This window comes from Malaya genurostris, chromosome 3 (genome assembly GCF_030247185.1).
Source record: "Malaya genurostris strain Urasoe2022 chromosome 3, Malgen_1.1, whole genome shotgun sequence".
NCBI lineage: Eukaryota > Metazoa > Arthropoda > Insecta > Diptera > Culicidae > Malaya > Malaya genurostris.
This window is the reverse complement of record NC_080572.1, coordinates 89,215,282-89,228,740: the sequence shown is the minus strand read 5'-3', so window position 1 is coordinate 89,228,740 and position 13,459 is coordinate 89,215,282. Positions and strand designations below refer to the sequence as shown.

The 13,459-nt window shown below is 36.9% G+C and overlaps 1 protein-coding gene across 3 annotated transcripts in view; it reads left to right on the top strand.

The window, feature by feature from the left end:
• The window catches only part of LOC131434563 (mitogen-activated protein kinase kinase kinase kinase 3), a 31,379-nt gene extending 18,292 nt beyond the window's left edge, over window positions 1-13,087 (top strand). For all 3 annotated transcript variants that reach the window (XM_058601389.1, XM_058601388.1, XM_058601390.1), the window contains 8 exons: window positions 3,863-4,016; window positions 4,087-4,219; window positions 4,287-4,869; window positions 4,932-5,125; window positions 5,185-5,279; window positions 5,343-5,469; window positions 5,532-5,658; window positions 10,571-13,087. In XM_058601389.1, the coding sequence (XP_058457372.1) occupies window positions 3,863-4,016; window positions 4,087-4,219; window positions 4,287-4,869; window positions 4,932-5,125; window positions 5,185-5,279; window positions 5,343-5,469; window positions 5,532-5,658; window positions 10,571-10,679 (1,522 nt within the window). In that variant the 3' untranslated portion in view covers window positions 10,680-13,087. The remainder of the gene's footprint in view (window positions 1-3,862; window positions 4,017-4,086; window positions 4,220-4,286; window positions 4,870-4,931; window positions 5,126-5,184; window positions 5,280-5,342; window positions 5,470-5,531; window positions 5,659-10,570) is intronic.
• The last annotated feature ends 372 nt before the right edge of the window (window positions 13,088-13,459 follow it).

The window sequence follows — 13,459 nt, the reverse complement described above, 5'->3', positions numbered from 1 at the left end:
CAAAAAATCAAAAAAAAAATCAAACAGAAACGTTGGGGTCTAGAAAAACGTCTATTTATTTAAAAGATATTTTTATTCAGCTCTATTTGCGTACCAGCTTTACGTGGCCTATTTTTTGAATAATTTTTTTTGAGTTTGATCTCGTTGTCACCTTTTTTCTAGGTGGAGAGGAGCTTCCATTTTCCTCCTGCGAGGATTGAGGGGCACTTCGTTCGTGGTTCGTCTCGTCATCCATTGCCGCATCGATAGTATTGTTGTCGATTTCCGTCTTCTTTTCGTTGCTAGTTGCTGTAGATGCGCCTTGTTGTACATTGTTTGCAGTTGCTGGTTGGTTAGATGGTAAGCTGTTAATTGCAGCTGGTGTACTTTGCTCTATAGGGGATACGTTGGATGGTTTCGTTGAAGGGGATACTTCCCTGTTGTTGGTGACTGTCACAGGTGTACTGGGGTTGCTTGGGGTTGGTGTGAAGGAAGCACCGTTGTCCTTTGGTATAGTTGTCTCCTTGTCCGGTTTATCACATGGCTTACCGTAGTGAACAGCTTTTTGGCAATATTGACATGTGGCCATATGATTGTCTAAGGTAACAAGTGATTTGCACGGGATTCTTGTATCCTGACCGAATGTCACATAAGAAGGTATAGGCCTCCTCAAGCGCATGCGTAACAAACGTACGCTATTTAGAATACCGGGAAAAAAGTTCTTCCGCTTTTTTTCGATAGAGAGAATCTCTCCGTATTGGGGCATGATTTTGCGAATATAAGAATCGTTGACGCTTGAGGGAAGATCATGCACATGCACTTCTATAGCACTATCTTCCATATATACTGGAATGTTGTACTTAATGTTCTCGAGCTCCACATAGTGCACAATGTTATTGTCTTTTGCGAATTGAATTGCATCCAACTCTTTATAAAACTGGATGTAAGTAACATTATTTGTCTTATTGCATTGATGTAAATGCACACGTTTAATGTCAAGATGCATTTGCTCCTTAAGCAAACCTTCAAGTTCTCGTATCGAAGGTCGAATTTTGCACTGCCTGAAGTCAACAACAATTGTATTCTTTCGTGTCGGCGGTAGCTTTTTTTCGTTTGGTTCACTCATTTCGAGGTTGTTCTATTGTTCACTACACAATACTGTACTTGGTTTCTTCTGTCCCGAACGTAAGCGGTTTTGTTTTATCGACTGACTTGGATGATATGTGAAAGCGAACTGGAGAAAAACTTCTATTCTAACTATGCTGCTTTGATTTGTTAACTTCTGATTAGTCTGCGCTGAGATACAGTGGACACCGCAAATCATGATTTTCAAGATGTGTTCTCAAAAATACTTCTTCACCGACTTATTTCTCAATATTTTTCCACGAAAAAATTGCAAAATGTTGTTCGAATAATGCCCTGTATTATGCTAAATATTTGAGATTGTTTTGTTGAACGATAGTTCTGAAAAAAATTGCAAAAATAAGTATTTTTTTCATCATTTATACCCTACCACCCCCTTAAATTGAAGAAAACTAATAAAAAAAGCGACGTGAACATTTTAAAAGGGCATTAAAACAAATGACAGATTCTCTTTGTTTACTTTCTCTTTCGATTATATCTGCGTTATTACGCAATTGTTCGTTACATGTATGATACTATTACAAAGCTGGAGATATTTTCTTTTATTCTATATACAAATTTGGTAAGTGAACGTCAAAATTTAGGTGTTATTAACAGAAAAGAAAGTAAACAAAGAAAACCCTCATTGGTTCATGTGCCCTTATGAAATTTTCACGTCGAAAGATTCTTTTCGATGTACTTTTAGATTTGGGTTCTGAACAGAGATGCCAAATATGCAGATTTGTCTGTAAATGCAGACTTTTGAAAATCGAGTTTTTCGCAAACTTTCGTCCAATTTTACAGACTTTTGAAACAGCCGCGATCTTTTTTTTTTGCTCGCCAAATCAGTTTTGCGTGTCATACTTAATAGAGAAATTGCTGCCAGCAACGCATGCTTGCTGACTGCAGATTTTTTTTCACATTTACAGACTTTTGAAACCCTGTCTGCAGATATTTGAATTTTTACCTGGCATCTCTGGTTCTGAAACTATATTTTAGATCTGAACTCCAAACCTGAAGTTGGAACTGATTTCTGAACCAGAATTAATTTTCTGCATTTGTTTTCATAATTGTATTTCTGAATTCAGTTATTGAATTTAATTCCTAAATTCAGTTTCAGAATTTATTTCTACATGCTGGAACAAAAATCGGAACTTGGATTCAGGAACTAGATTTAGGAATATAACTCAGTTCCTTCATTTAGGGTTCGCAATTCAAGTTCACAATTCAAGAATTTAGAACAGTTGTAAACAAAGGATAAATTCTTCAAATATTCCCAAAGAACTATGGAAAGTTTTCCTCCACTGAGCATGTAAATTTTCAAAGAAAAAACTACTATGTTCCTAAGCTAAATGTACCGAACTAAGATAAACACACCTAACCTTGAGTAGACCGGTTGAACGAGGCGGTAACAGATTTGTATGCCACCGCTTTCGACGTGTCGTGTCGAAGTGAGTTCCGTTTTGGAGTTTTTGATAATTATTTGTGATACTTCCAGAACCTGATCAGTATAACCAAAAACGGTCCACTAACATATAAATTGGAATAATTTGGATTTCAACTTAGAACATTGTTTACGATTTTTGGAATCGTCATTTACTACGATGGCTTGTAATTTTTTAAACTCGGCACCCTGTAATTTCAGAACCGGAAGTCAGACGCGGATAGAATTCAATTATTTTGTATGGGGGTACGAGTCCTTTTATTTGCATTTGAGTTTATGGAAATTGATTTTTCCATGTGAGTAAAATAAAGTTATTCCCATTTTGGAGCTTTCCACCAACATTTTCGCTAACTTTGAAACCGTAATCTGGGGACCGGTCTAGCCAAAGTCGGATAATATTGAACCCTCAAATGTGCAATAACGGTTTAAAACATCATACCGTAAACGCAAAGAAAATCATAAAAATACGTAGTGGTTCGAAATTCCCAAAAGATATGTTATGTTCTACTCATGAGTCTAAGAATCAAGTGTCATGCAAACCACTTTTTCACAGTGTAAGTAGTGAGTTAGAACACAGTGATTTTCTTCCATTTATGGAAACTCAAAAATCATCTGATTATCACACAAAAAACACAAAACACGTCCGGTCGACTCGACTGCCAATGAAAGAATAAGATGAAACTTAAAGACTACAGTGACCGAAGTTTCGTATAGAACGATGTCGGAAATTGACAGATAGGACAGATAGTGGTTCGAAAACCCCGATGGTTCCAAATTCCCTACTTTCTCCTATCGAAAAATGGGTAAAAAATTATGAAGGTAAAATGGGTGTCATGAATGAATAATAATGAATAAAAGAGTATTGGAATCAAAATTGTAGTCCTATGTTAACAAAGACAAATCCTCAGGTTATACAATTTTCCAGAAACGATGGCTCTAGACTAAACAGGATACAATCGTCAACGGTAAGCCTCCCGAATGAATGCATCAACCGAATTGGACTACTCGAAATCGTACTTTGATAAGTTTGATTTTATTTGCTTTGCCAAACTACTTCTCTAATCGTACATTTACCGAGCACCCAAAACACGCGCGTTATCTCACTAATCTGTAGCGTATAATCCTCGATCTATTTTAGTGTTTTTGGTGGTTTGCTTCTCGTTAATCTTCGGCTAATACTCGGTACATCATCATTCCCCTTTTCCGGCTTTAGTTTTCGGAAAGCATCGTCATCGGTTGATTTCTCCGCTCCCGGAGCGGCGAACTCACATTCCGCTCACTGATGGCCGGCGAATTCCGGCGCTTTTTTTCTTTCAGGCGAACGTTGCCGCTGTCGAACCTCCCAAGCGAACCGCTGGTGGTCGGCGACGGTCCTGGTGGCGAGAGTTACGACAATAACGGGCGAGACGATTCCACACTCAGCTATGCGGATATCGATAACCTGAATGCACGGTTCGACAAGTTGAACTCGGTAAGTAACGGGGACGATTTGGGATTCGGTAGCGAAAAAAAAAGTATTGATAGAGCACTACCAATTCCAGCAAAATGGGTCCTGCGAGGATGAGACGCAAGGTAAACGGAGATCGATGGATCAGCTGACGGGGCTGTTCAATGATTTGGAAAAGTCTTCCAGGCAGCGAAGTTTGAGCGATGGCGACGGTAGTAATGAAAATGGTAAGTTCAACTGATGCGAAGTTAATTTTTTATGCTTGAGTGATTATTTTTTGTTTTGTTTTGGTAGAAACTCAACCAGACCTGCTGAACAACACACCACCGGTACCACCAAAGCGCAGTCATCGCAGCCGGCGTCACACACCTCCTCGGCCGGTTTCCAATGGATTACCGCCGACACCGAAAGTTCACATGGGTGCCTGTTTCTCCAAGGTCTTCAACGACTGTCCGCTACACATCCACTGTACCGCCTCGTGGATTCATCCGGACACGCGCGATCAGCATTTGCTGATCGGTGCCGAGGAGGGTATATTCAATCTGAATATGAACGAACTTCATGACGCCGCCATCGAGCAGCTGTTCCCGCGGCGGACCGTATGGCTGTACGTAATAAAGGACATTCTGATGTCACTGTCGGGAAAAACCTCGCAACTGTACCGACACGATCTGATGGCGTTACATTCCAAGCAAACGCATCGATTCTCGCTGCATATGAAAAAGATTCCGGAGAAACTGGTGCCGCGCAAGTTTGCTCTCACGACCAAGGTGCCGGACACCAAAGGTTGCACGCAGTGCTGCGTGACGCGAAATCCGTATAACGGGTACAAGTACCTGTGCGGTTCGCTGCAGAGTGGCATCTTTCTGATGCAATGGTAAAAGTCGATGTTTTGTGGAGTTGTGGAAAAATATTTGCTTAAATTTACGTTTCACTTAGGTACGATCCACTGAACAAATTTATGCTATTGAAACAGTGTGACTGGCCGTCTGGTAACCTGCAGTACTACGGCGTTAATTCCAACGTATTCGAGATGATTATTACGCCTGAACTGGAGTATCCGATCGTCTGCGTGAACGTCAGGAGAGGACCGAATGATAGTTTGAAGTTGGATTTGATCAACACGAATAACAGTAAGTTGTGCGGGTTTCGTTGTCGAATTTTGGCTTGCTTATATCTCTTCGATTTTTAGCTTCAAGTTGGTTCAATTCCAATGCTGAAGATATGGACGGGATGGCGACGGTAATCAACAGGCGAGACACTTTGCGGCCAATCAAAGTACATCAGGTGAATGCTTGCGGCAGTGTTTTTGATAAACTATAACTAACATAAACTTTGTTGGTTTCACAGCTTGAGAGGGATGCTATTCTTGTGTGTTACGATAATGTCGTACAAATTGTAGATGTTCTTGGATTTCCGAAGCAGAGTAAGAAATATATTTCTCGCTTGGAATTCAATTTCAATATCAATACTATAGGTAAAATTAAATTTTTCAAGTGTGTGTGTGCGTTAAATGAACTTTCTTTTTTCTTGCTTTAGTTTGTCTAACCGATAGTGTGTTAGTGTTTCACAAGAACGGAATGCAGGGCAGGTCTTTGAGGAACGGTGAGATTACTCAAGAGATTACCGACACCAGTCGGATTTACGAACTGATCGGCAGTGACAAGTAAGTAACTCCAATAAATAAGCACAATTTTTGGAATGGTTTTTGCGGGTTGCTCGGTCACCCATGGAAGTTGACTATCAATGTCAGTTTCCCTTTACGCACTAAACAAAAAAAAACTGTTCTAATCCACCTAGTTGTGTAATGCCGCCTTTCTCATATTATTAATTTTCTTTTATATATTACAGCAAAAATTCCCTGAAATATATAGTACAATTTAGAAAAGCTTAGAAAAGTTACATTTGTGTTTAAGTTAGTGTAAATCGGTACTTGCGGAACCGAAAGCTGGATACCGGCGTAGTGACATTCGGTTCATTCAACCATACACTAATAAGACATACATTTTTTCAAAGATTCTCTACGATGATTTAAATTTTGGAAAAAAATGTACCGGTAGTTGGATTTGGATAAAATTAAGCAAATCATTTATGCGACTATCAATGGTTTATTTGGTTACAGACTCCCATGGTCTGTAAACTAGAAAATTTCACTATAAAACCAATATAAAGAGGCTTATGAAAAAAACAAATTCTTGAAATTGACATTTTTACGCAAAGCACTCTACCATTTAACATCTCAAATTGAGTTGCTCGAAACGATTATTTCTCAAGTCAATTCGACTGGACTATGGCATTTGGTATCGCTTTCGCCCACGTGATCGAGATCCTAACAATGTGGTACTAGATTTCGACTGACCCGGTTCGGATTGTCAAATAAAAGCAGACAAACCCATATATATTTAACGATTTGTGTTTTAGTCTTTGGTAGAGCCGTCTTGATCTAGTTCCAAATATGATCAGTATTTAACGGGGAAAACAGACTGGAAAATTGACATGCCAAGAGGTGACCAAGTACAGCGAAGAATGCTTGGTTCTTCTAATCAATTGAACTATCTCTCCATGTGCTCTCATATGCAGGATAGTTGATTAGTAAAAACAAGTTCCATGGTTAGGAGTCCTGTCTTTGTTTCAATCTGTTTTCTCCGTTAGATTCTGACATACATATGGGACATACCACACAAAATTAGCCACCCAAATTTTTTTTTCATCTGACTTTTTTTCGGTAAAAACGTATTTTTTTATTTCAATATGGTATGTGGAATTTTCGAGATATGATTTTTTGAAGTTTCGCGTTTACAAAAAAAGAGCCTTTTTTCAACAGTCTATACCAGGGATCCCCAAACTATTTTGGGTCATGGATCGCTTTACTAAAATTAACTTAGGCCTCAGACCCCCTTTCACAAATTCCAAATAAAATTTCTTGCTTTTTTAATATTGATGTAAAATACTTACCAATTTTTTTTTATTAAACTTACTGGCCAATTTTCGCGGATGGTCAAATAAACACTACTTTTTCAGGGTGAATATTTAAAATAACAACCCCCGCAAAAAAGGTATCGACCCCATGGGGTCTATATCGACCACTTTGGGAACTTCTGGTTTAAATGATGGCGACATAAATACAAACTTTTCTTATACTTCCGAAGTCAGAAACCGGAGAAGTGAATAGGCGAAGTCAACTCGTTTGACCAAACGTTTCTAAATCTATAAATCGAATAGTTATGAGCAAAATTTTCAGAATTTTGGCGTATTTTGCTTCGTCTCGTTGAGCCCTACAATACCGGAACCGACTCTTGACTTTGGATTTTTGTGACTTGTGACTTTTAACTTCTGGACTTTTGACTTCTGAGACTTTTGTGACTTTTGTGACTTTTGACTTTTGACTTTTGACTTTTGACTTTTGACTTTTGACTTTTGACTTTTGACTTTTGACTTTTGACTTTTGACTTTTGACTTTTGACTTTTGACTTTTGACTTTTGACTTTTGACTTTTGACTTTTGACTTTTGACTTTTGACTTTTGACTTTTGACTTTTGACTTTTGACTTTTGACTTTTGACTTTCGACTTTCGACTTTCGACTTTCGACTTTCGACTTTCGACTTTCGACTTTCGACTTTCGACTTTCGACTTTTGACTTTTGACTTTTGACTTTTGACTTTTGACTTTTGACTTTTGACTTTTGACTTTTGACTTTTGACTTTTGACTTTTGACTTTTGACTTTCGACTTTCGACTTTCGACTTTCGACTTTCGACTTTCGACTTTCGACTTTCGACTTTCGACTTTCGACTTTCGACTTTCGACTTTCGTCTTTTGACTTTTGACTTTTGACTTTTGACTTTTGACTTTTGACTTTTGACTTTTGACTTTTGACTTTTGACTTTTGACTTTTGACTTTTGACTTTTGACTTTTGACTTTCGACTTTCGACTTTCGACTTTCGACTTTCGACTTTCGACTTTCGACTTTCGTCTTTTGACTTTTGACTTTTGACTTTTGACTTTTGACTTTTGACTTTTGACTTTTGACTTTTGACTTTTGACTTTTGACTTTTGACTTTTGACTTTTGACTTTTGACTTTTGACTTTTGACTTTTGACTTTTGACTTTTGACTTTTGACTTTTGACTTTTGACTTTCGACTTTCGACTTTCGACTTTCGACTTTCGACTTTCGACTTTCGACTTTCGACTTTCAACTTTTGACTTTTGGCACGAACATGAAATGTTGTGTTGTTTGAAAATTCCATAACATGAAATTCAATGAAATAAAATACACTAAAAACTGATAGCGAGAGCGGTGGCTTGAACCGAGAATTATAGAATCATAAAGTACGCCCCTAATCGACTGGGTCATACAAGCACACATTTGCTTGACTGGTAAATGAAGCATATTAATTCATACAGTCGCACTTGCTAGCAAATGCAAATTACAGTCGGAATAAGTAAAATTAATTCTAACCCAACATGAAGTCAAATGGAATTTTCCGTCATATGACAGTAAGGTATGCGCGTGAGTTCTTCGACTTACGAATCCAACCAACTCTTTTTGTCTTACCTTCAGTAACAAAGTAAATGTTCTTCACATCATTGATGAGTGATTTCGGGGCTACGGTAAATCTACCCGTTTAAATCAAAGGTCTCCAAACTATTTTGAGTCATGGACCCCTTTACCAAAATTAACTTAGGCCTCAGACCCCCATTCACAAATTCCTTTGAAAATTAATTTTTCTTGCATTTTTAATATTGATGTAAAATACTTACCAATTTTCGCGGATGGTAAAAAAACATTACTTTTTTAGCATGAGTATTTCAAATAACACCTTATATAAAAAATAGCGGGTCGATTTCTAGACCTCGTCGACCCCCATAGTCAGTTTTCGTTTACGTCGACCCCCGCAAAAAGGATATCGACCCCAAGGGTCGACCACTTTGGGAACCCCTGGCCTATACTGTAAAATCTGATAAAGATACAAAAATTTGCCCAAGACATGAATTGTACGTCTTTTTCTTAGCTTTCAAATAAGCGATCCCATGAAGCAACCTTTATAGTTTATTTAATGAAAAAAGTTAAAAATTTATAAACAAATGGAAAAAATTCAAACTTGGGCCTAATTTTTTCTTTTTTTAGTAGAAAAAAGAAGTCTTAGGGTTTTAACTCAATCTCAATCAAAGTTTCAGAGTGGAAAGATCAATAGTTTCGGAGCAGTGAATTTTTCAATCACATTACATATATTACATATAATTACATTGCATTACATTGCAATCATGAAAAAATGAAATTGTGAATATTTGTTTGTATATTTTCGGTTCAAGAACTGAGTTTACAATAATATCCCTCCCATTGGTTGGTGGGCTTGGCGGTGTTGCAAAAAAAATGGAGATGCCGGCAGGGCTTAACTGAGCTCTTTTTTATGTTTTATTTTCATACTACCGGCCCTTATTACCAATGTGAAGTGGAAATTAAGTGGAGTGAACGTATCCCAATTGGGTTTCAAACGATGACAACAAATGAACGGTAAATAGAGTCCATATTTGACGTTTATTGGTGGTTTGTGCACAATGGATTACTGTGGAATAAGATAGAATATTGAAGAATAGAACGAAATAATACTGATTTAACTAATGAGCAAACCACTGATAGCTGTCGAACGATGTTCATTTAGTTTGTATTGTGAGGATGTATCGTTTGGGACCTGATGGGTGAGATGATGTGTGAGTGAAATGTAAGAGTAAGTGTATGGGTAATAAAGGCCACCGTTTCAGCTCAGGACTAACGATCGACCATTAGAAGAGATAGAAATTGTGTAACGGTACTCCCCATTTATCTCAAATTCATTAGTCATTTCATATACGAGAACCATTAGTTATAGTGAGATCTGTTGTCCCTGTTTGAGAGATTAACTTCAGGAGTAACATGAAATTGGAGCATTTTGCTTCGCTAAAGCAGCAGTATTGAACTATTTCCGAATAAGAAATCCGGAATAAAGAATAATAAATTCAAGAATAGCAGAAACAATACAAAAATGTGGATGTGGAGCTGAAAAAATGGAAAATGATTTAATTGACACTATCATAGATACAAAATGGAACATGGGTAAGAAAAAAAATACATAGAACTAACTTTTACATTTAAGGAAATAAAATAACATATCAGCAAAAATACGGAATGGAAATAAAATAGAATGACAACAAAAGACACTTACGAAACACAGTTGAATAGAACCACTGGAATTAAGGTAGAACAGAATATAAACTATGACCAAAGGTAAGAAAACCAACATGAATAAATAATAAAAACTTTTGGGTAATAATATAATTTCCTCATATTGAAAGAGGCGTTTATATGGCGCGCATGCGCTAATTCGGCCTGATACAAACTAACGGGGAGGGAACACATTTTGGACAGGGCTGTAAAGCTGATTGGAACCCTTTCCTCACCAAAATGTGATATAAGGAAACTATAAGGATAAGGAAGTACTGAGTTTTGAATAAGATGACTACATTTCTGAAATTTAAATCAAGAAGCAAGAAGTCGATCACCTAATTCGCAAAAGTAAAAAGTGTTTTTCATTTTAGTCGCATCGTCATGCTGCAAAGTCGCATTATGCGAAGTGACACGATGGAAGGATCCAGCGAGGAAGGTCATGATCTGTATGTAGTGGCTGGTCACGAGGCTAGCTACTAGTAGAACGATAACCGTACTCCGACGCATACACGGACAGTACCAACATGTGCAACTAGTAGCTGTGAGGATTTAATCGAAGAGAAAGCAGACCAACTGCTAGAAAGTGTATTAGAAGTATTCAGTGAGCAATTCAAACGTACGCAGGTCGCTAATTGTTTCGACTACTCTGTGCATAAAAAATGGAAAATTGCGAACGAATGAGTACCAACAGTTTTTGATAGATATATTAAATATATCGCGTTCGTAACAAAGGATACGTACTCGTAAAATGAATTCGGCACACGAACGAATGGCACCGTTGTCTAGGATTCACCAATACATTTAGGAGTTAGTTCCAATCAAATGTGAAAATTGTTCTTATTTAAATATCGCATAGTACATGCAGCCAGTCTCTGACCCTTTTGGATTGCATCCAGTAATATAATGAAGATAAAAATGCAGTCAGAATGCAGGAACGATATGATAGTCTTTTATAAATTAAGAATTTTTTAGCATATTCGTTGATTCTAGTTGAACCTGTGTATATAATTTTATTGGCAATTGAGGAAACCTGTGTATTTGAATGTAAATTGAAGAATCGCGAAAAGTATTGTTCTACAAGCTGTCTGTAGGTAATTAGTAATAAATTAAGGGATGTAATAGCATAATTTCCACTTCTCGTTTTGATGTTGTGTAAAAATTCTTTTCCATTTTCTTTGCCAAAAGCACGTTAGTTATAGAAAGAGAAATATTAAAACAAACCCGTACTCAAACAACATTGGACATGCAGAACGCAATCATTGGATCCAAGGCGAATTGGAACGACAAACTTGATGTAGATAATTTATTTTCATGGAAGAATTTTCGTTGAGTAGCGTGTACTAAATTAATCGATCAAACTAGTAGAAAGAAAATAAATTCTGGGAAACAAAGTAGAAAAACTAATACAAAATATCGAAAACTATTTTATATATCTAAAATGAATTATAATCGATAAAATGTTTGCGTCAACAACTGAAGAGTTAAATTTGGATCAAATAGAAAATGCGATACCACGAGTTGCATAAAATTTACATCCGGAATCATTGTATAACCGAAAATACAAATCAGTAATACTATTTCACATACTGTAGCAATAGGCAATAGTCAGAGATACTCAGATAACCTATTGATTGCATTTATTTTTCGAAGTCACTATACAGTAAATAGACATTCGGCGCAATCTCATTCTGTTTCAAGTGTTTTTTTTTCTCAGACCCGATTGTGACAAAGTTTAATCCAGACTTTAAAGTTCGTTTGCTTCAAAACCGGAAACGCGATGTATAAGTTTTTTCGTTATCTATCAATAGAATCACGTTGTTTTTTGCCCGAACAATCGACTGATCATCGCGTGCCGTAGGAACACAGTTTGAATTAGAACCAAGATACTATATACACTTTAATTTGTGGAAATCATTCCAAATCTATCCTAACCGTTCTTAAGTCACTCCATAACTTTAGGCCTCTAGATCAAAGGAACATTCGCACATTTTGCAAAACCGAACACGATCCTCATTAGTTAAGTTTTTTTTTTTAATTTGTAGTCCAAAGTTTTAAGGAATGCCTGAGACAGCAACCTTGAATGGATCATGATATCTAGAGTTAGCTAGATAATGGAAACTCTGGAGATTCAAAGAGTATTTTTTACAATGACACAATGCTACAAGACACATTGAAAACAAAACCAACTTGATTTCCATATTGAACGTGCATTCAAAGCTTTATTGTATTATACATTACACTAATTCCGTATATTAGTTGTTTATTGTAATGCGTTTTACATCTTTTGTATTAAATTCTGAAAAAAACTTTGTGTCATAGTTTTTTTTTGTTTTCTATAAAACTAGAGCAATAGAAGTAAACATCAATTCCAACACTAAAGAAGATATCGAAACGTACCTAGATTTGGATAAACTAAGGGCGTTCACAATTTCCATATACACAAAAACAAATTAACAATAAAAAAAGATTATTAATAAAAAAAATAGAAAATTGCAGTAAACTTGCAACATATATTTCTAAACTATTCAATTTGTAGCAAAACAAACAGGAAACATTATAGTGAAACCAGACGCAAAGAAATGGGAAACATTTTTCATTACAATTCTATAACAAAAATTTTCCTGTCCCGGACCTATAGAGCTACGCGTTGTCGATAACCCGGTCTCCCCTCTTCACCCTCGAATGCAACATTTAAACAAATTCCTGTACATGTCGTTATAATCGATACAAAGTTTAATCAAGATGCAATAATTTTACAAGACACAAGTTGAGTGTAACAGAGCAGCTGTGCAAAGAACTAGGAACACCGGTTTGGGAGTAGGCCCGCGAGCAATGAAGATTGTTTGTGATGAAAGGAGACATAATAAATTGTTTTTAAAATGAGATAATTTTAAATTATTTTAAGCCAGATCCGAAAGCCGTCTCACCAGTGAGCTCGAATATGCGAACTCGTCAACCACCTTGATGTCGTTACCGTCTATCAATATTCGGCTTTCAGTCCGACGCATGTTTCCATCATCTTCTCAAAGTTGTGTGTCACATTATCAACATCGTCAGGGAAGCCGAAAAGCTGTACGAACTTCGTACGATCGGAAGATCGTACCACTCGTGTCGATCCTCGCTCTTCGAATTGCAAACTGTAAACTCGAATTGCAAATTGTAAAATGAAATCACTTCAATTCTTGTGAATAACCATAGGGGCTGTCCATAAAAGACGTCACGCCGCAAGGGGGAGGGGGGTGTTTCATAAAACGTGACCT